The sequence below is a fragment of the Tachysurus fulvidraco genome, chromosome 18, assembly GCF_022655615.1.
Source record: "Tachysurus fulvidraco isolate hzauxx_2018 chromosome 18, HZAU_PFXX_2.0, whole genome shotgun sequence".
In the NCBI taxonomy this organism is placed as follows: Eukaryota; Metazoa; Chordata; class Actinopteri; order Siluriformes; family Bagridae; genus Tachysurus; species Tachysurus fulvidraco.
The window spans coordinates 12,571,919-12,599,478 of NC_062535.1; the positions used below are offsets into that span (position 1 = coordinate 12,571,919).

At 40.2% G+C, this 27,560-nt stretch overlaps 1 protein-coding gene across 4 annotated transcripts in view; it reads right to left on the reverse strand.

Annotated features, from left to right (window-relative positions):
* Window positions 1-27,560, reverse strand: part of kcnq5b (potassium voltage-gated channel, KQT-like subfamily, member 5b) — a 92,911-nt gene that overhangs the window by 17,581 nt on the left and 47,770 nt on the right. For all 4 annotated transcript variants that reach the window (XM_047803118.1, XM_047803117.1, XM_047803119.1 and 1 more), the window contains exons 2-4: window positions 8,770-8,860; window positions 6,768-6,894; window positions 1,619-1,794 (exon numbers count right to left, since the gene is read on the reverse strand). In XM_047803118.1, coding sequence (XP_047659074.1) covers window positions 1,619-1,794; window positions 6,768-6,894; window positions 8,770-8,860 — 394 coding nt within the window. The remainder of the gene's footprint in view (window positions 1-1,618; window positions 1,795-6,767; window positions 6,895-8,769; window positions 8,861-27,560) is intronic.

Genomic DNA, 27,560 nt, shown 5'->3' on the forward strand with positions numbered 1-27,560 from the left:
AAGTTTTCACCCCCTTGAGCTTTTCCTATATTTTGTAGTGGAACTGAACCGAAGTTCGATTTTATGTCATCAATCAACACAAAATAACTCATTGACCTTGAGTTTAATCTATTCATTTGCAAGAGAAAATCATGTAAATTGCAATCAGTTGTTGTGAATTCATATTTATGCACCTAAGTTTGAGAGAAACTGGGTACAGTATCAGATTTTAGCTTGCTAAAGACAAACTACATCATACATAATTCATTAAATACATAAATAATAGAAGAACTGGAGTCATAGCACATTGTTATGGCACGGTGGTTCAAAATAGATTACTATTCAAAAGTGATTCAGAAATAATCATGTAAAATAAATACTTCTGAATTCAATGATGGAGAAAGTTGCTATTTAAGACTACCTTTAACTATGTGGGTGCGTCAGCTCCGTCATTACTTAACTATATTTATATCATTGCCCTGTTGAATTCTTCCATCTGATTGGTCACCAGGCGTTGAGTAATTTTTCTTTAAGGGCCGCTCGGAACGAAAATCACAAGCTTATATTTTTAGCTATACTCTAGTTTTTAACAATGAGAAGAAAAGGTTTCTAAAAAGTGCACAAAGCTGGAAAATGTTGGAGCAGCACACTGAAACTCATTCATTCATTCATTCATTTTCTACCACTTATCCGAACGTCTCGGGTCTCGGGGAGCCTGTGCCTATCTCAGGTGTCATCGGGCATCGAGGCAGGATACACCCTGGACGGAGTGCCAACCCATCGCAGGGCAGATACACACACTCTCACTCACTCACACACACTCACACACTACGGACAATTTTCAAGAGATGCCAATCAACCTACCATGCATGTCTTTGGAACGGGGGAGGAAACCGGAGTACCCAGAGGAAACCCCCAAGACACGGGGAGAACACGCAAACTGCACACACACAAGGCGTAGGCGGGAATCGAACCCCCAACCCTGAAGGTGTGAGGCGAATGTGCTAACCACTAAACCACCCCCCCACCCACACATTGAAACTGTGTTCTTGTTATCGTTAGGTTTCAGAGGAGGTGAAGTGATGCTACGTTTATTAACACAAGTGTGTTTCATTCATCTTCAGTATCTGGTTTATCATGGACAGGGTCATGATGGTGTAACCATTTTTACCAGTACACCGAATTATCTGGACTTTTTCGATTGGCATAAACAAATGAATTATTTTATGGTGAGTTGCAAGTCTGGACTCAGGTTTCAGTGTGAGTCAGGTTTCAGTGTGAGCCGTGTGTTTTTCCCGCCTACAAACTTTAGATGCAAATGAAGAAGCACTTGGGGCAAAAATGGGTTTGATTTCAACATTTACTTATTGTATTGTGGAACTTTTCTACACATACATTGCTCCTAGTAGGCTAGGTAGAAACAGAAATACTTAAAAAAATGACTGTCTACTTTTATATGAATCATAAGATCCATTTGATTTCTGTGAAGAATTACATACGGTGCTGCTATTCCTAATGAGTTAAGTCGAAATTCTAAAAAAGTATCATAGCATTAACACTGATACAGACTCCTGATGTCAGGTTCAGTACAATTCACTTCAAACTGTCTTTGGGTATTAATTAAAGTATCCCAGCATACCTTGCTGTGTGCATAAACTACAGACCCCAGAAGCTTCCAGGTGCCTCCGCGCCGATCCATACGCACCATGCGCAAGATCTGCAGGAAGCGCATGCTCCTCAGTGCCGACGCGGCGAAGATGTTGCCCTGGCTACCGGCTGAAACCACGGCAACCGACGCGATCAGCACTATGATGTCTGAGAGAGAGAGAGAGGGGGGAAAATTTGTTATGAGACATGAATTATAAAAGACATGATTGTTTGTACAATCTTTTTGTATAATCATTCGACTGAAATGAAATTCATGTTAAAATACTTGTATGATAGTAATATAGCCTGCGGTGTATGTTGTAAAAAAAAATAAAATTCAGGATTATAAGATGTTCTTTTTGCAAGACTTTGCTCTCAAACACAGTCCCCCCCCCCCCCATTAGTCCTACTGTATATATATTCATTAATTATGCAAATCACTCATCCTCACGGTCCTTTTTTTCATTATTACAACATAGTGGCCTTGCAATTTGTTCAGTTATGAAGAAATAGGGTTACACGTTTTTTTTTCCTTCTCTTGTCAGGAAGCTCTCGATTCCACAATAAAAGAGGTAAAGAAAAAATGGAGAACAGACTCCTGCTGTTAAAAGAAATAATCACTTTTTTACACACAGAGAGAGAGAGAGAGAGAGAGAAAGAGAGAGAGAGAGAGAGAGGACAAAGGAAGTTCACACTAAACCCACATCCACTTACAAAACCCTCAAAGAACACAAACAGCTCCAAGCCTCAAACAGACCAATAATATTAGTTTTCTCCTCCCTCCCTGTTTCCCTTCCTCACATCCCATCTATCTCACACTCCTCCAAACCAAGTCTCCATGCTCTGATGTGCCCCTGTTCATTATTGTTTGGCGTTTTTTAGGCTTCGGGGAACACGGGGACATGTTGATTTATTCGAGGGCTCAGCTTTTCATAAATCACTATATTTTCACAAATAACTATCATTATTGTAATTCTCATTTTATCCATATAAAATTAGGCTTACGAGAGACATCAAGAAACGTTCTGTAAGTCTCCTCCAGTGTTCTCAGTGATGTTTATGTAATGAATAACTTATTTTCTTCTGTATTAAATATTTCAGTATTTCTATTGTGCTGACTTGTAATATCCTGCACAGATGATCTACACGAGTCGAACTGAATTGAATAAACGAACGAATGAATGGATTTATTTTACTTATTTATCTATAAGTAAATTATATAGAACAGGAACAACAACAATGACACACAGCAGAATCATTAAGGACATCAGAAACTCAATGACTCACATAAGGTATACATGACAAGGTGTTAATCTTTTATTAAAAGAATTAATATACACAACATCTAATAATATCTATAATATACCACAGTCAATTATTTAAAAAGTGGAGTGAATGGAGTGATTTGGCCTGCCTTGATGGTGCTAAGTCATGTTATACTACAGAAATATACCAAAATGTACTGTTTTATAATTTTTTAGAACGTGGTCTGTCTGCATACTCGATTCTGATTGGCTGGAAGGTGTGAGCTCGAACCGCTGAACCACAAGCAGCTGCCTATAAACAACTGTGACCATAATAACACACACTTAAAGTGAGACAGCTTGTGTAACCCTTTACTAATTCCCTAAATGGATGGATTCATTTAACTTATATATTAATAGCTTTATTTTTGTCTTCATTTATTCTAATACCTAATGTAATCCTATTTGTAGAATGGGGAGATTGTCTCTCTCTCTCTCTCTCTGTCTATCTCTCTCTGTCTCTCTCTCTCTCTCTGTCTCTCTCTCTCTGTCTCTCTCTGTCTATCTCTCTCTGTCTCTCTCTCTCTGTCTCTCTCTGTCTATCTCTCTCTGTCTCTCTCTCCCTGTCTCTCTCTCTATGTCTCTCTCTCTGTCTATCTCTCTCTCTATCTCTCTCTCTCTTGCTCTATCTCTCTGTCTCTCTCTTTGTCTATCTCTCTCTCTCTTGCTCTCTCCCTGTCTCTCTCTCTGTCTATCTCTCTGTCTCTCTCTGTCTATCTCTCTCTCTGTCTATGTCTGTCCCTCTCTGTCTATCTCTCTCTCTATCTCTCTCTCTCTCTCTCTGTGCATGCATGGCAGAGGAGAGACTGTGGTGTTTAAAGCGTGCGAGAGCGATTTGCGTCTTGCTAATTCTTTTGGAAAGGAGTGTGACTTTCACATCTCGGAATCAAACTGTGTGCGTGTGTGTGTGTGTGCGTGTGTGTGTGTGTGTGAGTTGCGTGTCAGAGAAGCATGGTTATGGCGGATCCAAACACAAAGCTATGTGAAAGTTTAACTCGCTGGCACAGTGTGCAGGTTGTGTGTGCAGTGAGAGTAGAAGAATGCTGTTTATCGGTTGGTGATGTGGTGCAGAAAAAAACACAAAGCAGAAAATCCTGAAGCTAATAAAAAGTTATAGCTTTATTTCAGACTGTTAGAAAAGACTCACAATGGAGACTCCTTCCCATGGGTGGTGCTAGGGTTGGAAGAGATGATGGACTTTCTACTTTCGGGTTTCTTGTTCTGAAATCTTTATTTGTGGTGTAAACTGTTTTCAGCCTTCAAAAGGCCAGGGGCTTTTGACAGTACTTGAAGGGGTTAAGTCCCCAAGCCCCACCCTCACAACACCACTGCTTCTTTCCAAAATGTTAAATAAACATCTGGTCACAGAAAACCTCAAGACTAAATCCATTTTCTTTCTGCTGACATTCTAACTGGAATAAAACCGAATATGTGCAGAATATTTGCACAACTTGCATTGACGCAGAATCTTTCCAAAAAGAAATGTGACTCATTAAAAACATCCCTGCAAATATAAACTAGTATTTAAACACCGAACACAACACAACACAACACAACACACACGGCTAATACGTGCGGCTCGCTCTACCGTGTGCCATCATTTATTCTGACGCCTTAATAGCGTTTGCGTTATTTACTTTTCATCAGCGCTTTCGCCGCTGCAAATGGTTTTTAAATGTGCCTTATAAATAAAACAATCGCACACAAACGCTGAGATGTTCTCCTGTTCATCTACATTAGATCATTCCTGTCCAATGACAACAACCTTACTCTTTATTTATTGATCGTAATTACAATAGAGTTTAATGAAGCCTGGCTGCTTCTACGACGACACGTAGATCACGAGTTCATTAAAAACTCGCAAAACAAAATAAACACTCGATCTGGTGTTGGCGTTTGAGAAGGAGAAAAAAAAACCCACACACTTATACACATACCTTGGAGAATACATTTAAATATATATATATATTTTTTTAGAATGATAGGGCATCATTATTTTCGCTAGTAACTGGTAAAAAAAAAAAAGAAAAAGAAAAAGAAAAAACACACTGCTGGCAGTCATACATGACCCTTTGTCCTTTTAAACGATCCCCTCGGACCAAATGCTTTCAGTACAAACAAGCCTCCAAACTGGTTCCAGTCGCACGTTATTCTACACAACACAGCTGTGGTGTGATAAAGTTACTACTCCAACCCCGAATGTTGATTATTTTCCAACAACTGCTTGTGTCGTGCCGTGTTTTATTCCTACGGAACAACAAAGAGCTGCCAAACTTTCGAATGATTCCGTATTAAAGGAAACCGTGTTGTACTTTTTACCTCTTTAAAAACACATCTAATGTTGTGGAACAGCTTAAGGTTCTTTTACACGATCATTCTCTCATCGTCCTCTATTTGTTGCCTCTCTATTTACAGTAAGTTACTAAAACATACAGTAAAAAGGAAAGAAAAAAGCTTGTTATTTTACTGAGAACTTTGAGGAATAGCATCACAATATAGTGTATAGTGAAAATCACAACAAAGAAAATCAATAAATGACTTTGTGAGAATAAAATGTGTGTGGAAACATTAAAGTGTAAAACGCAGCTGTAACGGCTAGAACGTGAATTAAAAAATGTTAATTTAGAAAATATCTCTTACTGATTTACTGAAATATCTCTTACAGTACTTCTAATAAGCAGTGAGTCAGCTTTAGACACACACTCACAATCACACACACACACACACACACACACTCATGGACACACTCATGCACACAAACACTTGTTACTTAATGATGAGCACCCATTCAAAACCAGGTATAAGTACTGGGAATGAACCACACACACACACACACACATGCTTACAAACACAAACATGCACACACACACACACACACACACACACACACACACACACACACACACACACACACACACACACACACACACACATGCTTACAAACACACACACACACACACACACACACACACACACACACACACACACACACACACACACACACACACACACACACACACACACACACAAAGCGAGGTGAGACAGTTCATCTCTAACAAGCTCCACTCTAAACACTCACAGAGGCCAGGAGCAGTGGTAAAGAGCCATGGAGGAGGTTAAAGCTCCCGGTGGCCTCATTGCCAGATTGCGGAATATGACTCCAAAAGGAAATGAGGCTGCAACTGCACTGCTTAACCAAAGCCATCTACGCTAGGTCACGGTTATCAAATCATTCAGCCTGGCCTAAAATTGATTTCACATGCAAATTTTTAGGAGGCCTGAAGAAAGGGGAAATGTTTCTACTAAATTGCTCATTTTGCTCCAGAAAAACCTTTCTGAATGATCCGAGTGATTTTGTGTATCTGTTCATTCTGAAACGCCACGTTTCATTTTTTTTACACTGTTGTCAGAGTTTGAATTCTGGCTCAGTAGAATAAAGGATCTGAAACTATTGTTTATATAAGATACTAGGTTTAGGTTGCCAGATTGCTCGTGTGCTCGGTTGATAGAACTGATGTAGAGGTGGAGATTTAAAGGTTGCCAGATTGGATTGTTGCCACATTGGAGTATTGCCTTGATGAGCAAATAGTACAACAGGCTGTTGAACAGGAAGGCAACATTTAACAGCATTGGATTCTGTAGCTGGCTGATGACACATTTAGGTTGCCAGATTTGAGCCCAGGTGTCAGGTGGGAGTGTGTAAACTGAACTGCTTGGCACAAGAAGGATTAGACAGAATGACCGCCATACATCAGGCTCATGAGAAGAAACGGGGCCAGTATGAAGGACAGCATACACACATCCACCCAATGATAAACAGAGAAGCACCTTTTTTACCTATTATGCAGAATGGCTTTCGAGCGAATCTCAGTCGTCCCTGCCATCCTCGGTACCGGCAGCAACAGCCTGCAGACCAGAGCCGCACGACGTACTCCATCCCAAACACAATAATCATCACAAACTCCTGATAGAAGACGGAATAAAGAAGTCAGGGCATTTAATCGGTAATGAAATACAGCCTAAGAAATATTCATGCGATGAGGCTGACTACACCTGGACTACACCTCAAGGGTTCTGTGATGGTTCAGGCTTCAGGCTTTCTAAATACATTTTATTTTGGAACTTTTCAAAATGACAAACTCTTGCTTGTAGGGTTCTACTGAGACCCCACTGTACATGTATGTTTAGATGAAGCAAACATTTCAGGCTACTCCCATGCCAGTTGGTGCTTATGACACTACGAGCAGGACGTGTTTGAGCATCTCTGCTTGTTAATGCGTTTGTGTCGGAAACGCAGGTGTGCCATATTTACGAATATAATAGAGAGCTAATCTGATTACAAAAGCCGTGGCTAATCCCTGATTTCATTAGCTTAGCTGCGGAAGCATGTAACAAGACTCAAATCCACTTACCATGATAGGATCTATTGTCTCACCATCCAGAACCTCTAATTTTCTCAGTGACCGCATTTCATTTCTACCGATCTGCTCAGTTAGCCGGGATATACATACAACTTAAACCGTGTAGGCTGAATAGTGAGGATGTGGTTTGTTTTGTCAGTCACTTCTGAACAGGACATGACATAGCGGAGCAGCCAGGATTACAACGTATGTGTCAGGACTTTGGCCATGTGCATCTGTTTATGTTTTGTGTCACGTGTCTGCCCCACCCTTGTCTCTTCCTACCCGCCTCTGCACACCTGTTCCTCATGTGTCTAAATGTGATTAGTGTTTAGTCGAGCCGCGTTGCCTTAAGCAGCGTGGAATCCTCTGTCGTCTAATGTCGTCTCTTGTTGCTTGCGTCCTGTGTCATGTCTTGTCAGGGACGTGGGGATAAAACAGACCCAAATGCAGGACAGCGTAAAATTAAACAGGATTTATTAAATAAAAAACACAAAACAGGAACCAAGACATGACACAGGACGCAACAACAGACGACATTAGACGACAGAGGATTCTGCGCTGCTTAAGGCAACGCGGCTCGACAGTATGAGTAACCAAATAACCTGCACATTCAGTAGCACCAGCCTTCATCGTGGCTTTAACCCAGTAAGAACAGACATAATGCCGTGCTTTTCCTCACGTCCCTCTGGATATATCCCCGTAACGTATACTAATCTGAACTAATCTCTGCACTCAGTTTTCACACCGTTACAGTGATGTTTTTTCCCTTTAATTGGTCATTCTTGGAAAGCTGTGTATAGAATGTGTGTCTTCCGCTCTTATACATTGTGTGGTTAATGGGTGGAGGTTCCTAATTGGTTCGAGTCGGAAGCCTCACTAAACTTAAGACAATCTTTTTGAAGTGAGCCTTGTGGAAATTTGAAGAATCTGTCCTTTATGATGTGCGATGGGTCACTTTTTTCTTAAAGTGTAGTGTATAATTGATCAGAGTTTGTGTTAATACAAACCCAGGCAACACTACAATTACCTTCTTATAGGAGTTTAACCCTTTTTCCCAGTACAATGGTGTCCCATTATGCCAACAGAATGGAAATCGGGTAAACAAATTTTTTTGTCTACGCAGGTCTGAGCTAAAATGAGTCAGGATTCTGTTGGCTTTCTGTGTGAGTCGTGTGTTTTTCCCTCTGTAGATAATCTTACACAGAATTTTAGTGGTTAAAGATTTGCTTTGGAGATACAAACATTTTTGTGTGAAAGGAACAGACTGTTTTTTTTTTGGAATTTGAACTTATTGCTGAACAAAACAGGTGCTTTTTTCAACTGTTTGGTCATTGGGAAAAAGAATATTGAAGAAAGACCTTGGTTCTAAAATATAAAAACACTTTAAAAGGTCTCTCAATAGAACAGCTATTTTTCAACATATAGTTTAATCTTACCAGTATAAACAGAGCACGTGATAACAATTCTAGATGTTCTGGAATGGTTGAGAACACGGACAGCACCAAACAGCCGAACACCAACACAAACCTGTTCAAGAGAAAACGAAAGAAAACAAAAAAAGATTATAAGAAAAAGATAAACACAGACAGTTCCATTAAACAATGATACTTGTAAATCGCTGTATAATAAAATGCATGACTAAACCAACCAATTAATGTGGCAAAGAACAAAGCAGACAAAATTGATAAGGTTTCAGCAGTCAAAGAGAAACGCAATCACAATTACTGCTTGAATAATGAGCGCAGTTCTTAGCAAGACGGATGAATCCGTCGGCGGAACGTTAAAACAAAAAAAACAAAACGTTTCCTTTTGGGGATAAACTCGCATAAATGGCTGTGTTTAAGGATTTTGCCGCTAAACGCGGCTTAGCCTCGTTGTCCTTTGACTGACTGAATTGGTTCGCCATACCTCAGATTCCTGACATGATTAACATCACACAAAATCCCTTAACAAACTCCCAGCCACAAATTGTCCTCTGGAAAGAGATGCACACAAGCTACGACCTTTCAGAAGGTTTCAACCTTTATTTTCCGTTACGCTAATCTGAAATCCGGCCGGGAGGAAACCGCTGCAGGCCGTCTGAAATATGAAGTTAGAGAGGTAAATTGCTGACCCTCACATGAGGAAGGCGGACATCTGTGAGTGATCAACTGCAAAGGCGTACTTTAGGCATGATGGCCCGAAGGCCAAATAGCCCCCAATCTTTCCCATTAAATCCTTCCCTTTATTCAAATAAAACTCTATACCCCTGCTATTCTTTTTGATTCATAATAATCCCATCCTAACCAGACATATATTTCCTTCTCAGCTGTCCCAACGGTACCAGGAAAAAAATTCCCAGCAAGCCAAGAGAGGAAAAAAAAGGATTTTACAAGTCTAGCACAGGGCAATAGTATATTTAAACGTGTGGCAAGCAGTAAGAAAGAAGCAGCTGCTCTAGATTGTTACTGAGTAAAAAAAAACTAGAGTCCCGCCCACTTGTTTACTATTCAGTTCCTCCAGGATTTCACAGAGTTTTGTTGTGAGGGTTGGAGCCAAAAATGTTCAGTTTTGCTGTGAATTTGCTTTTTTTATTGATGAAATCACAAGATTCTTCTTTTGATCTCCTACCAGTAAAGACTCGTATGTAATGACTTTCAGTTGAATTTTCACACCGAATTAGTGTTCGATGACGTCACATGACACGTCTCGACCCAGATCTGTGGAAAGTCTCGCCTGAACATCACAGAGTTTGCTTTATTTTGTTCATGTCTTCAATCACATAATGCTGGAGGGTTTGATTATTAGCTCACAAGGTTTGTAAAATCAAGTCAACATTTATGAAGATAAAGTCTGGGTGGAAAGAAAAGTAAATATTCCCTTTCACATTGTCCTTTTGTGATAATCTGGTCTCATTTGTAAAATCTGTAAAAAGCCAAGATTTTATATTAAATTCTATGTGTATGTATGTATAAATAAGGATATGTATAAAATGCCATGATATTCTGACTGATATACAAACTGAAAAAGATGATGGACAGACAGACAGACACACACACATACACACACACACACACATACATACATACATACATACATACATACATACAGACATACATACATACAGACATACATACATACATACATACATACATACATACATACATACATACATACATACAGACAGACATACATACATACACACATACATACATACAGACATACATACATACATACATACATACATACATACATACATACATACAGACATACATACATACATACATACATACATACATACAGACATACATACATACATACATACATACATACATACAGACATACATACATACATACATACATACATACATACATACACACATACATATATACATACATACATACACACATACATACAGGCAGACAGATAGAAAGGCAAGCAGATAGAAACAGACAGACAGTCAAACACACAGACGATTATTAGACAGGCACACAAAGAAAACAAAATATACATATACAGACGGACAGACAGACAGGCAAGCAGGCAGACAGACAGACAGACAGATAGATAGATAGATAGATAGATAGATAGATAGATAGATAGATAGATAGATAGATAGATAGATAGATAGATAGACAGGCAAACAGACAGAAACAGGCAGACAGTCAGACAGACAGACAGACAGGCAAACAAACAGACACATAGATAAACAAACAGACAAACAGGTAGACACACAGACGATTATTAGACACACACAGACAGACAGAAAAACAGACAGACAGTTAGACATACACTACTTATACTGTTTGGGTCTCATGATATTTTGTTAACACGGTCATCAACATTTATAAACCCATCCTATATAGTCATATAAAGATGTGCATTAAGAATAAACAAACAAATTTCGAAAATGTGGATGTAAAGTGTGTTATAAAACATTTCTAGAGTCAGTTTCTTGAGGCAAGAGACAAGGTGTGGACATCAGTTTTTATTTGGTTGACTGAAACCAAATAAGGGTTTTGCACCTTATCCAGATTGACATACATTTGATCTCATTTTATACAACTGAACAACTAATGGTTAAGGGCCTTGCTCAGGGGCCCAGCAGTGGCATCTTTTTATGCATTCAGATCAACGAAAATCTGACACACACACACACACACACACACACACACACACACACACACACACACACACACACACACACACACACACACACACACACACACTGGGGTTTGTATTTACACAGAAAGTTCAAACTAAGTCATAAAAACATTCATTACACACCACCCTATTATCAACATCATTATAAACAAAAACACACAATAGGCTTTTAGCTTCATTATTAAATATGCACAGTTAAAAACAGCCATTAACTGGGTTCATCTCCTCGGCTACTGCAGACCAGCGACCGATCTGAGAGGACGGACACGACCGCACTGCTTCTTATCCAAATGCTGCTCGCGTGTCTGCGTAGGAAGAGAGCTCTGTCTGTGCTATTTCGTATACGTACTGTATGCTAACAGACATCCGCAATTAGCTACCGTTGCTCTTAGCGACTAGGGGAGGGAAATGCCATCCTTCCCACCAACAGAGTAGCATAATTATACTCTCTCACTGTGACATCTTCACAATTTTAACCTGCAATCTCCCAACAACGGGGTGTTTACATGGAGCCTGTCAAACACTAGACCAGACGAAACAGACAAAGCGCTGCATCCAAAAGAAACCAGAATCCAGCAGGAATAATGGCACAAACTTGTGTATATATGTATATATATATATATATATATATATATATATATATATATATACATATATACACACACACTAAACACGCAACATACTTTTGTTTTATCATATGCCATATGTAAGTTTTGGCTTCCGCTAACACTGTGACCTTCCACAGCTGTGAAGGCTGCATAGTGTACTGTGTGATCCTGTTCTACAGCGAACGAGAACATGTTGTCATTTACAGCCTTGTGAAAGCAGCAGGGGGATTTAAGAACAGATCAGAGGGTCACATTTAGGGCTCCAGCAGCGCGTGTGAAAGTAGTGGGCCCTCTAAGGGTCACTAAACCCTTCACAGTGACCTTGACCTGGATATGACGACTTTGCTCTCCTGTACAAACCGTCCACGTCCCAGTTGTGCTGCTGGAAAGCAAACCGAGCAACAGTTCTCTTTCTGAATGATGGAAATAAAGGCTAGACGTAGCTGTAGAGGACATGTCCACTCTTCAAGGTGTCACGGCTGGAAGATGTTAGACCGAAACAAATTTGAAATAAGTCTGTGTGACTTCAAGTCTCTTTGAAAAAAGTCAACGGTGAATAGTCACGTGACTGAAGGGTGAATCTGAGGACGGATTGGGCGCGAGTCCACGTGTCGTATGTCGCACACCGAGAAAGGTGTGAGATGCAGCCCTTGTTCTCAGGATTTCTGTCTGGAGTGTGTCAGGCTGCAAATAACTTTTTTCAAAGGAATAAAAAGAAAGAAGAAAACGACTATATCACCAGCCGTGTGCCATCCATCAAGCTCGTCTAATTACACAACCCAAAAGCCCACGCTTTTGTTGTGCTCACATCCTGATGGGTGACACCTGGTCGTACATGCAGTGCCATGTGCTTTGATGCTGCGTGACAGCCTCTTAACATTTCATAGAAAATGCATCACATGGCCTTCTCAACACTCAGAGTGGCACTTTAAATAATCAAAGTGTTTTCCTTTAAATTCTATATCAAGGACAAGCAGTTAGCGACCAAAACAAATCTCTTGCTGCTTATCTTTGCAATTTTCCCTTAAGCCATACGAACATTTGGCATCTGTCATCTGAACACTGTCACCTGCAACACGCTTGGTTAAAGTTACTGAGAAAGCAATAAAGACAAAACAATCACCATCAATCACCCGCAAAGACATAACAACCTGAAGGAAGTAAACAAACCTAATCTAAGTTTCAAATTTCAAGTTTTTGTAGATTGACAGTCAGTTACTAACATACAACAAAGTGCACCAAAGGACATACCAACTAACAAATGTTCTACAGTATTAATAATTCATTTAATAATCCAATCACTTATTAAGCATTGTATTTCTGATGTACATTTTCTGCCCCACACATTCATCAGCTCTATCTCGAATGGATTGCAGTGAGAAAGTGATTTGAACCATTTGGGTGGCATTCTTGTAGGCGTGAGCAGCTAAAATGTGTTGTGAACATTAAACAACATTAATGATCTATACTTATCAGTAATCTGTAACTCCATGCTCAGGTGATTGGAGTGACACACATCTGCACACACCTCGTAAAGGTCTGTTTCCGTGTCAATTGTTTTGACTAATACATTTTTTTGGTTCCATTTAACCAAATACCAAATACCGAACATTCCAAGAGTATGTATTTTCAGCTCACTGTCTAATAAGTGTGAAAACACCCTGAGTCTTGTGCCTATGGTATTAATAGTGACGCGGTACACCTGTCCATATATAGGGATCGTACACAGGGAATACCTCGTTTGGCTGTGTGTCATCATCTCAAATGCAGCTAAGTACAGAGAGGCAGGCAGGGTAATAGACTGCAGACAATCTGCTGTTATTTTCTCTAATACACTGGAGCCTGTCAATCTCTCCCGCCATGCCAGTGCATTAGAGACATCAGGGGGGAGAAGCTGTGCTCAAATTCAACACTTTATTACCACATTAATACACCTACGGGAAATCTGATGGTGTCGACGATGACAGGAACAGACTCGATAACATGCACTGGTCTCTTGTCCGGTAAATACATCGCAGGTCCCTCACGCTTACATGTGACCTGTCCGTGGTGCTGAACCTAAAATACCTAAACCTTAAACACCACACAAATGAATTCTGATTAAAACAATAGACTGTGGTTGCAATGGTGGTCTGTTTACTACAGTGTAGATTATATTACGCCAATGGACATGTCACACCCAAGAGGTTTTTCTTTTGGACGTTGTGAAGGCTTCCTTGATTGAGAATCTGGAGCCCGTCCTGGGAACACTTATCAGCAAGTTTCTTGGAAGATGGTAGAAACCAGAGAACCTAGAGAAAACCTATACAGACTCAAAAGAACTGGAACTGGAGCTGTTAGCACTACAAAAATTTTCATTCATGACACTCTACTACACGTCATCATCCACAGGATCGGTAACAAACTCGTACCAAATGCATATCCGACTTTTGAACTACAGTATTTTCCGCACCATAAGGCGCACCGGATTATAAGGCGCAGTCTCAATTACAGGGTCTATTTCTGTACTTAACCCATACATATTGTGCACCGTATTATAAGGCGCATGCTAAAACATACTGTTTACAAAAAAGGTAACAGAAGCAAAACAGTGATTTTAGTTGAACTTTATTCTACTATTTAACAACACACACATTATTTTTTAATCAATCTTCTCCCACAAATCCATCAAAGTCCTCATCTACGGTGTCTTCTTAACTTAGCGCAGTACATTTTCTTGCTTCCTCCACTTCCGAACCATAGATACATTGATGTTGAATTCTTTCAGCTGCTCTATTCCCATTTACAACCGCGTAACTGATAGCCTGTAGTTTGAATTGTGCCTCGTAAGCATCTGATTTTTATTGGCGGATGGCAAACCAACTTAAGGTGCATTTACCACCACCTACTGTACTGGAGTGTGGAGCACATAATGGTTAGGAAGAAACAAATGTTGCAACGTACCGGTAGTATATGTATTACGTCCCTGTATCAGCGGGAAATGGTCGGACAGTCAATCGAGCGGAGCGCTTACTAAAGTCGCAGAACATTTTTACAGATTTTTGGAACTCGGTGCACACATAAGGCGCACCGGATTATTAGGTACATGGCCGATTTTGGAGAAAATCTAAGGCTTTTAGGTGTGCCTTATAGTGCGGAAAATACTGTAATCTGTAGGCAATAACAAAACAACAAAGTTTGTTGATAAACAAACTAACACACTGATGGTCGGCAGAGAACCAATGACATATACAGTAGGGCAAAGATAAAAAGTAAAGCAAAACATGGAACTAAAATCACTGTCCAATATAAAGCATCTACAGAAGAAGAACAAATGAATAATGCAAGTCAATTAACAATGTTTCTGATTGAGTTTTAAATCAAGTGCCACAACTTTCCAGAAATTACAACAGGCTTAAATTCTAACTGCACACTTTGGCAAACAGAACCAAGACCATAAGCTCTGTAACTGATCCATTAAAGAGGCTAACTGTGGACTCATTTGCCATCTGCACACAATCCCTGACAATAAGAATCCTTGACAATGAGTCTGCAGGGGTGGTGTTAATAAAACACAAAACACTACCACAACAACTGCTTCCTGTTAGCACTATTGAGTAGAGTCAACTTTTGGAGGAATCTCAGAGGAATGTGGTCCTTCATTCACAATCTGTCAGAATACAAAAGCATACAAAAGAATACAGAATACAAAAGTTACTGTATGCTGTGCTGCAGCTCTGCAGACCACCAACACACCTCCAGGGTTGGGGGTTCGATTCCCGCCTCCGCCTTGTGTGTGTGGAGTTTGCATGTTCTCCCCGTGTCTTGGGGTTTTCCTCTGGGTACTCCGGTTTCCTCCCCCGGTCCAAAGACATGCATGGTAGGTTGATCGGCATCTCTGGAAAATTGTCCGTAGTGTGTGAGTGAATGAGAGTGTGTGTGTGTGTGTGTGAGTGAATGAGTGTGTGTGTGTGCCCTGCGATGGGTTTTGCACACCGTCCAGGGTGTATCCTGCCTCGATGCCCGATGAAACCTGAGATAGACACAGGCTCCCCGTGACCCGAGGTAGTTCAGATAAGCGGTAGAAAATGAATGAATAAATGTTCAAGAGACATACAAACTGATTACGCTGATACGTTCAAAATGGCTGCTAAAAATACGAAAACCTGGAGCCTCCATTTCAGTTGAGCAAAAGGCTTTAAAAATAATAAGACAAGTCGACTGTTGACTTAGTACTAAACATAGAAAATGACCAACAAGCCTGACGAGCGTAATGGTCATCATCCCAAACCACTAGCATGGGTAAGATTGAACAGAATCTAGTTTGGGCTCAATGAGTTATTCATTTAAAATCCACAAACAATTAGCAAAACACAGACAGACGGAGGTCCAGGAAACAGACACGTGACTTAGGGTTTAAAAAAAAAAAAAGAAAAAAGGGAAGGACATCAGTGACAGTAAAGCTGAGTGTGTGGGCAGGCTGCCAGAAACTTCACCACAACTAACTTTTCTTTCTGCCCCAGGCACTCTGAAGCAAAGAAGCATCACACACACACACACACACACACACACACACACACACACACACACACACACACACACAGAGAGAGAGAGAGAGAGAGAGAGAGAGAGAGAGAGAGAGAGAGAGAGAGAGAGAGAGAGAGAGAGAGAGAGAGAGAGAGAGAGAGAGAGAGAGCATGTTATAATATTTGTTTTATGCTTTCTCATGCCTGAACTGAATTCATACACCAGTCAGCCATAATATTAAATATTTTCCTTGTGCTCCAAAACATCTCTGAGGTGTTAAGGTATGGACAGCTGAAGGTGTGCTGTGACTTGTTTGTCCAACACATCACACACACACACACACACGCACACACACACACACACACACACACACACACACACACACACACACACACACACACACACACACACACACACACACACACACACACACACACACACACACACACACACCCTGGCCATCCACATGATTCACCAGACTAGACTCTTTTTTAATGATTCATAAACAGACCTAATGCTAACTGCTATAACACATATCATAGCTTTTCTTGTAGCTCTAATCGTACTTCAGACTTACATCTTTTGTTTGTTAGGATCTTCATATTTTAGGCAGAGGGCAGCTTGTTTGATTAGCAAATAGTTAAACTCAGTTTGTGATTAAGAATGTTTTCCATTTACCACATTTGAGACACAGACTCAGACAATGTTTGCCCAATAGTGGCAGACTGGAGGACCTGGGATTCACTCTCACGACCTTGTGATCGGTGGTCCAACACCTTAACCACTAAGCTACCACATCTCGATGTTAGCCATTCTGTTCTGCTAATCACTGAAGTAACAGCGATCTAAACCGTGTGGCTGGCTTCTGAATCATGAGAGCAGTAAACATACAGTACTCTCTTGCTAGCCAGAAAACGTGCATAAATGATTGTCCCTGATCACTTGGGACTGCACACATTTGCACACTAGCAGCAGTGCCAGTGGCTGGTGTGGGTGAAAATGATCTGTAGTTTGGTGTCCTGCTGTGTAACAGGGGCTCCAATCAATTACACAGTCACAGTCTGCTTAATACCATATTAACCGAAAATCCGCTCGCTCCTAAGAGTGTGTGTGTGTGTGTGTTTGTGTGTGTGTGTTGTAATCACACAGGAATGCTGTGAGATAACACTTATGTAGTAGTGCATTTCTCCTCGTGCTCTACTTGCCAAAAAACTCCGAAAAAAATCTAACCAGGAAAACACAAAGTTTATACAGAGACACACACTGAGCTGAATATCTGCCTGGAAATCTATCTTCCCCTCCACGACCCAAGCACCTCCCTTGAACTTTTCATACACAGCGCCTGCTCAGTGCTGCATTGGCATTCCGGCCACACGGCACGCTCCAACAGCTCCTTCTTGTTTAGGGTGTGTGAAAACACGCTTCCACCTTTCCCCAAATTTCCTTTTTTGTATTTTGGGTGCTTCGTTTTGTGCCAGCGATTCTCACGCCCTCCCTCTCACTTCCCCTGGTCCGGTTCTCTTACGTGACAAACCATAATTAAAGAAAAGCAGATGGACGGCCTGCGTCACCCTCCTAATGATATTTCTCACTGGTGGCTCAGAAAGAGAGAAAGAGAGAGAGAAAGAGAGAGAGAGAGAGAAAGAGAAAGAGAGAGAGAGAGAGAGAGAGAGAGAGGGGGGAAAAAACAGCTGGAGGTCTGCTGGCTTTTACAAGAAAAACCAAAATAGTCTCATGTCTACCGAGGAGCGCGAGCAGCCGAGGTGAGAAAAGAGGAAGCAAATATTGCAACTGAAGGAACTGGAACGGAGAAGGAGGTATTTTGTAAATAAATGCACACTACAGAAATAGTGATTTCACAAAAACAGCCACTGCAATTTAAAAGCTAAATCGTCCTTTTTATACATGACTCATGCGCGAGTGCCATCGGTTTGTTACTTCTATCAAAAACTTGTTTAAAAAGTATGTATGGTTTCAATTTTTTTTTGCTAATTTGAAAAAAATTGTGTATGATGAGTTTAGACAGGCGTGCGAGTCAGATGGGCAGAGCACTTTTAAGAAAACATACAATAGATTTACTGTCATTGTATAGTTCAGGTACATGGTACACTGTACAGGGTAAAATCTTCAAATAACTTAATATATAAAAAACATGACAGCCAAGAAATATACCCAGGAGAACAGAACTGAACAAATCAGTGAGTATTTCTCCAGCGAAGAACTTCCCAGACACTAGGAAGCCATATTGAATCCTGTCTTCGGGTTTAGTTCATGCAGCTGCTGTAATATGATAAAAATATCACTGCGCCCTGCAATCTAATTATAAAAATGACTCACTAGTAAAAGTCAGAAGTAACTGACATAAAGTCTTGAAATAACGTCACTCCGGATATTTCATCACTCCGACAGAGACAGGGCCGTGCGGGTGTGTCCTGCTACTGTCCCACGAGGCTGTGCTGGATAAAGGAAGAAGGATGGCAGGACCAGGGAGTGCTCACATCTGCTCTATTGTTATAAATAATATACTGTACAAAAGATTGCAATGTATGTAGAATTATGTGAGAAAAAAAAATCAAAATTTAATTAAACAAACAAACAAAAAAAATTTAACAAAACTATATATATATATATACACAGTATATTAAGCATTTATTTTTAGAAAGAAGAAAAAATGTTTACAGATTTGGAAATTCTAGATATTTCCACTTGCTAAGATGACAGGATTTATAGTGTAACTTATTCAAGCTCTTTAACATGTTTGTATGTTTTATTCTCTTAAATTTAGTCTTGTATTAATCAGTGAATGGGGGCACAGTGGATTAGTGGTTAGCACACTTGCCTCGTACCTCTGTGGATGGTTTTGGCTTCTGCCCTGTGTGTGTGTATGTGTGTGTGTGTGTGTGTGTGTGTGTGTTTTTTTCCTTGTGCTTCAGGTTTCTTCCGGGTTCTCCGGTCTCCCACCCCAGCACAAAGACATGTCCTCTAGGCTGATGATCATCTGTAGTCTGTAGTGTATGAATGTTTGTGAGTGTGTCCTCTGTTATGGACTCCAGGCTCCCCACAACCCTGTGGAGAATAATCGCTACCGAAGATGGATAGCTACAAGGCCCTTGACTGTGACTTGCTCTGGATAAGTGTCTGACCGAATACCATAAACCTACAGTACAGTATATGTTTAGTAGAAAATGTCGAAAGATTTCATCATGTGTTCGTCACATAATTATCTAAGAAAAAGTCCTGTTCCCCTCCTGAGGTACAACTGAACCTGGTTAATTATCACCAACATTCGACCGGTGAGCTCATCTACACGTCTGGCAGTCGTAAGAACTTAAACAACTCATTATGAGAGTATGTGAATCAGTGGAATTATTGTAATGTGTATGAGGCAGGACTGTACATCATTACAGGAACGTATAAACATGAGCGAGAGAGAGAGAGAGAGGGAGAGAGAGAGAGAGAAAGAGAGAGAGAGAGAGGGAGAGAGAGAGAGAGAGAGAGAGAGAGAGAGAGAGAGAGAGAGAGAGAGAGAGAGCTAGCTGGTGTGATTAGGAGAGTATGTGATGGTGTCTGGAGACCTCATCATGCCCTGACCTTGTCTCATTAATACTACTTTGTGGAGCATTAAGCCAGAGTGAGGGCGATCGATTCGAGGCGGTTCGTACGGAGGAGATAAACAAGCCTGATGGATGAGGCTGATGTTAAGTGTGACGCCAAACTTTCTCGCTTGCTTCACCCTGACCTGAGAGTCTGCCTGAGATAAACTTCAGCATGCTAATTTCATAAACAATTAACTTTATTGAAGCTATCCTAAAGCACACAGCAGTTACAGATCTTCTACCTAGCAGGGAAGTGAATAATCCATTTCCATTGAATGCCAGAGTGCATTCTCTTTTTTTTCAGAGAGCCTTTATTTGTATCCTTGAGCAAGATCATTAACAACCGTCTTAATTCCGTGCCTGAATACGACAGTCTCGCGGCCTGTTAGCCTTCCTGCGAACGCCACAGACCCTCAGACACGCCAGCACACGTCTCCACACACAATGCATTAACACCAGAATTCACTGTATGCCAGTATAATTATTTGCACTTTTATGTCTTGAAGGAATCTTGATTATGCGTCACCTCTACCTGGTTGCTTTTAAACAGAACGACAGCAGCAGCGCAATATCAGTATCCAGGCAACTGTGACGCACCTGATGGAAATTTCAGCAGCGGGAGTGCATTATAAAGGCGTACGAAATGAGCGTACAGGTAAAGAAAACAGAAAAAATAAGCCCCCTGGTTCAGTGTGGAAACGGTGCGTCATAAGAAGCTCTGGGGAAGAAAAAGGAAAAGGTCACAGAGATGGAAAAAACGTGCTGAGAGGACTTTAGGATTCTGTCACTTGTGTAAGATGCTGCTGCTTTTGTTAAAACAATAGATCACTTTGACTGTATGTTGATTGAGCGATAAACATGTAGTGCACACACACACACACACACACACACACACACACACACACACACACACACACACACACACACACACACACACTCACACACACACATTCACACACATATACACACACACATGTATACACACACATATATAAACACACACACACACATATAAACACACACACACACATATACACACACATATACACACACATATATAAACACACACACACACACACACACACACACACACACACACACACACACACACACACACACACACACACACACACACACACACACACACACACACAGAGAGAGACAGACAAATCCCAAATCCACTCTTAGTCTAGGACACAACCAGCCAGGAATAATTATTTATTTTTTACAGATTAATATAAAATGTAGTAGAATTTATCGTTTTATTTTAGAATGCAAGTGTGTTCATTATCGAATAACTCTAATTATTGATATTATTATTATTTCCCAAATAATCCTTTTTTAAATATATTTTATACATATATACACAGACAGTCTGAAAATCTTTTTTTCTTTACTTGTAATTAAACGTAAACGTGTATCTAATTTACTGTTATCTTATATTAAATATTGTGATGTAAAAACCTTACAATTAAAAACTCAGATAAATAAAATCTTAATCTGAAATGATTTCTATTTCATTTCATTTTATGCATGGTTGTGTGTACACACACGATATGTCATTAATTTAAAGGTGATCATTTTATTTATTTACATTTTTTTACATTTAAAATTATTTTTATTTAGCCATGAAATTTACTTTATTTATTTAAGTGCCTCACTAATAATAATAATAATAATAATAATAATAATAATAATAATAATAAACCTGCTTTTAACCTGCATTAAACCTGCTTTTATATAATAATGTATACATTTCATAATGTGCAACAAATTTTATTTTTTCGATTTTTTCCCCCCAAAACATATCACGTTATTTAAACATATAACTCTACACCCTTTCATCTGCTTTTTTTATTCTAATTTTTCTTTCAGTCAGGAATTAATGGACCTGTTCTCTGCTTTGTTGTAAATGATAAGGATCTCTATTTTAATCCGACCCTAAATAACAGATGTGTTTTATAGGGGGTGGGTGGTGGGATTCACTTTCTCTAAGACATGAAATTTAAACCCTGGCTTTTCCCATTACTAGACCTGAAACTGAGATAGAGAGATGCTCAACAGCAGCCTGCTTTCTTTTCCTGTTCTTTTCTCAGCCTGGTGTGAAACAGTTTCTTTAGCTAAGACACCTGTACAGAAAGGGCTAATGGACATTAATCTGTCCATCACTGTACAGAGCATCTGTCTGCAGATGCATCAAACACGACGGGTCTAGAATCTTTCAAAACGGCTGCATCAGCCTCAGTTAAGCAGAGACAAAGGCTGAGAAATCAAATCTGAAATAAAAAACACCTTCTGTAGGATCTTTGGGTGGTGCAGAGTTTAACCACATTTATATCCAAACTCTAAAAACAAGATCATTTGATCAGCTACTAAATTTCTCTCTCTCTCTCTCTCTCTCTCTCTCTCTCTCTCTCTCTCTCTCTCTCTCTCTCTGTCCCTTTCTCTCTCTGTCCCTTTCTCTCTCTGTCCCTCACTCTCTGTGCATCTCTCTCTCTGTCCCTCTCTCTCTGTGCATCTCTCTCTCTCTCTCTGCATCTCTCTCTGTATCTCTCTCTCTCTGTGCATCTCTCTCTGTATCTCTCTCTCTCTCTCTCTCTCTCTCTCTCTCTCTCTCTCTCTGCATCTCTCTCTGTATCTCTCTCTCTCTGTGCATCTCTCTCTGTATCTCTCTCTGTATCTCTCTCTCTCTCTCTCTCTCTCTCTCTCTCTCTCTCTCTCTCTGCATCTCTCTCTGAGTCTATCTCTCTCTCTCTGTGTGTGCATCTCTCTCTGTATCTCTCTCTCTCTCTCTCTCTCTCTCTCTCTGTATCTCTCTCTGAGTCTATCTCTCTCTCTCTCTGTATCTCTCTCTGATTCTATCTCTGTATCTCTCTCTGAGTCTATCTCTCTCTCTCTGTGCATCTCTCTCTGTATCTCTATCTCTGTGCATCTCTCTCTGTATCTCTCTCTCTCTGAGTCTATCTCTCTCTCTCTCTCTCTCTCTCTCTCTCTCTGTATCTCTCTCTGTATCTCTCTCTCTGTATCTCTCTCTGCGTCTATCTCTCTCTCTCTGTGCATCTCTCTCTGTATCTCTCTGTATCTCTCTCTCTCTGTATCTCTCTCTGCGTCTATCTCTCTCTCTGTGCATCTCTCTCTGTATCTCTCTCTCTCTCTCTCTCTCTCTCTCTCTCTCTCTCTCTCTTTCGGAATGTATCAAATCTACCATACTGGTGAAGGCTGGCATCAGTACTACTGTCTTTCTGAATAAGAGAAATAAAAAGATAGATGAAGAGAAAAGATAATCACAGCTTAAGCTCAGAAATCACAAACAGGCACATTTGAAAGTCTCTGCTTCTTATTTCCTTTACCATTTAAAAAGGAATTCTTCGTACTTCCTTCGTACACCAGCACATCCCCAGTGCTTTAGTCGTTACTTACATATTTCTATATACACTATGTTGTCGTTACTCATATTGGCACCAGGAGATGTACCATGTATGGACATGTAGGGACATTGAAAAAGAAAAGTTTGTCGGATTGTATCTGACTGTATAAAGAACATTATTCGTAATAACACTCTCCGGTGTTTATAACAGTTTATAATCACACCCTTCAGTGTCACCCAAATGAGTATGAGGTTCTCTTTTGAGTTTGGTTCCTCTCAAGGTTTCTTCCTCAGGTTTTTCCTCCCCACAGTCACCTCAGTCTCATCAGGCTTTCTCATTGGGGATAAATAGAGATGAATACAACCGCATTTATATACAAGTCTAATATTAATCTTGAACCTTTCTATATTTCTGTAAATCTGGTTTGAGACGATGTCCATTGTTAGAAGCTCGATCCAAATAAAACAGAATTGAATTGAATTACATTGTAGTACATTTCTACAGCACCATGTACTGTAGAAGAACAGGCCATAATGGAGCACATAATGGTTAGGAAGAAGCAAATGTTGCAACATACCAGTAGTTATACCTACCGTAGGCGTGGCAGAGGTAAGCGTACGTACTGTACCTATTACGTAATGTCCTCTGATTGGTATTACGTATTACGTCCCTGCATCAGCGGGAAATGGTCCGACAGTCAATCGAGTGGAGTGGAGCGCTTACTAAAGTCGTACAACAACATTTTTACAGATTTTAGAAACTCGGTGCACACATAAGGCGCACCGGATTATTAGGTGCACGGCCGATTTTTGAGAAAATCTAAGGCTCTTAGGTGTGCCTTATAGTGCGGAAAATACTGTACTATACATCCCTCAAAACCAATTACTGGCAAATAAATGAGTCTTCTTTCATTCAGTCATGTGAGTCTGAGAGAGCGACTCTGCTTTATGTTTCAGAATGACTGTGGATCTGTTGAGTTAAAACTAAACTAAATGTCCGTGATGAGTCACTTAAAAGTTTTCATCATAGCCAGTTCTATAACTTCTAAACCATTTGCAGCTATGCATCAGAGTATTAAAATAAAAAGCCCAGATATATTGAATACATGTGAAATGTCACTGCTTCACTCGGCAGCACCTTTCAGCCCCCAGACTGCTGTAATAGCACGAGATGGATGACCTCCAACTCAGTGATAAATGACATCCTATGGATATAACTTCTCTAATATTCTCATAAAGGAGCCATATGTATAATGCAGAAACGGAGTCTGGAGCGCGGACAGATTGAGCCTGATTTAGATCACAGGGCCACGATTGACTGCCCTTAGTCCACTTTTATGTTCCAGCTTTAAAAGTGACGCCGCTGTATAAGAAGGTCAGAACACGTTTCATGTGATCGAGGTCCTGGTGCAATCCATGAGAGGACCGGCTAATGCTAATGCATTGAGAAACATCTGGTCAACATCAGCTGCTTGAGTTAAATGGCTATTTGGGAAAGATTTCAAAATCAAATTAAGGCACTGAAATAGAATTCTATCCGACTTGGAATGTCTAGACATTAGCCACAAATGAGACTTTATTGATCACTGCACTTTAAGCCACCAGGGAATGGGTCAATTTAAAGAAAGTTCAACTTCAAGGACTTGCTGCTAGATTAAGATGGAAATTTGCCTGAAAATATGAAAAACATCTGGCAGAAACTCTTCAGATTAAAAATGAGACAAAACAATGGAAGTTTTCGTTATAGAGCAGACTGTTGAATATAATCCAGACTGTTCGGACTGATTCCTCACTAAAAATGTCTAGTATGAGGAGAAGGGGTCGATCATGTGCCCTAAACAGTCCCTTTGTTTTGTCCTTTAAAAGAGTTTTTCTTTCAGAAAATCATGGTGACGAGCTGGGAACAGGAACCATTAAGAACCATCTTGGCTAAGAATGCAGGCTTCCTCTGGTCAGAAGCCCGTGATGTCATCTGATCCACCGGTGTGACACTGTTCTTCATTGCTGCTCCAATTTTTGGTTTCCTTGAGCCAGAATTCTATCACAGTCGAGACAAAACAACTGCATGAAAAAAACAAGGAGCTTGCAATTTTTTTAATTGAACGCAGATTTTCCATGGATTTGGGTCAAGACTTGTTCACGTGACTTTATCATGACATTCACGTAGATTCAGCCAAAGCCTTGTTAAATTCACTTGCATGTTCTAGCAAAAATAATAAAAAACCCTGACCATGATGTTTGATGAACAGCAGACAATGCTACTCACCATTTCAAAATAACTTTTGAGTCCAATGTGTACATCTTATTCCAAAAGGAAACACATGTCTGTGTTTTAAAGTTTGTTTAGGAACTCGATACACTGAGATGTACAAACGTATAGAAAACATGGAAGTGTGGTGAGATAATCAAGCTTCATTCTGGAAGTTACTGATGCTTCTGGCCTTAAGAATAAAGGATGCTGTTTAAACATTACAAATAATGCAATATGCACAGTATTTATCCAGCATGCTATAGCACCTGAAATCGTTAGAGTGTCCGATATAAGGAACTTTGGAAGCACCTTTAGAAAAGTTTTGAGAACTTCATGCTCCTCTATGACGCTCTTATCTACAGTATGGCCAAATAGATTTACTTCCAGTTACCCTTGGTGTAAATATGGACATGATCTAAGGTTAGAAGTTTGCAGTCTGAAGTTAACCTAAAGCTCTAGACTCTTCGGTTGAGCCAAATGTTAAGATTTGCTTCTAGGTTTATTTGATCGAATCAGGGTCATGCTGGATCCAGAGTCTATACTAGAAACTCTGGTGTACGAAGCAGGAATAATGGATGGGATGCTAGTCCATCATAGGGTATCACACACACACACACACACACACACACACACACACACACACACACACACACACACACACACACACACACACACACACACACACACGTTCTTGAGATGTGGGAGGAAAGGTGGAACTCAAGACGGAAACAAGTGTTATTTCTGTCTCAAGACAGTTTCTCAAAAGGTTCTTCAGATGGTTAGTGGTTCTACATTTAGTTACTTCTTGAACCATCTTCTGGTAAGGTCTTACTACTCCACACACTCCAGGATGGTAGTGGATGCTCACTGAAATGTTGGACATTTTCAATCATGAGGTCAACTGCTTGAAATCTTTAGAAGGGTTCAGGGTTTGGTGGAAACTTACTTCTCTGTCTTGCAAGTGGAGAGAATCTGGCACAGTTGATTGTGTGTGGAACTATATGCTGTTTTTTTTCCAAGAAGAATTATTTCAGGTTATGTAAAAAAAGACGACGGTGCGCTCTACGGAAGACAGATAGAGGCTCGGAGAGGCGTTTGATGGATGAGTGCCGATCTTAACGCTGCTGTTTAAACTCTCAGCAAGCAAAAGCATAACAGGGAGAACAACAGTTCATGTTAAAGACCGGCTGGCTGAAGCAAAGAAATCACCCGGACCTACCTAAAGAGAACAACAACAACATGCCGTATGGGGTTTCGCCCCTTGGAATAAAATTTGAGCAATAATCATTGCTCAGTGTCGATGAGACATACGTGAGCATGATTTGAGGTTGCAGACAAATGAAAATAGCCATAAACAGAAACGTAACAATATGAAAAAAGCTTAAGAGCACACCAGATCAGCGTACATGCAGCTGTATTCATTCTGATCCACATTCTAAGCAAATCAGATCAATCCAGTAAATAAATAACACAGTGACGTTAATTCTTTGCTGAAAAGATGATTGCTAATTGTTAATATTTTAAATTTCAAATTCATTTCAAACGGGCACGTAATCAAGCATGTAACAGCTGCAACACTGCCTTTAATTCAAAAGTTCTTTCATTTGGAAGTGGGAAGTGAAAGAAAGCGATGGATGGAAAGATATAAATCTTAAAATAACAAATATAAAAGCTTGAGAAAAAGCCAAGTGGTTGGACTTTGAGGAACATTTTTAATGCATTAGTAACTGTACACACACACACACACACACACAC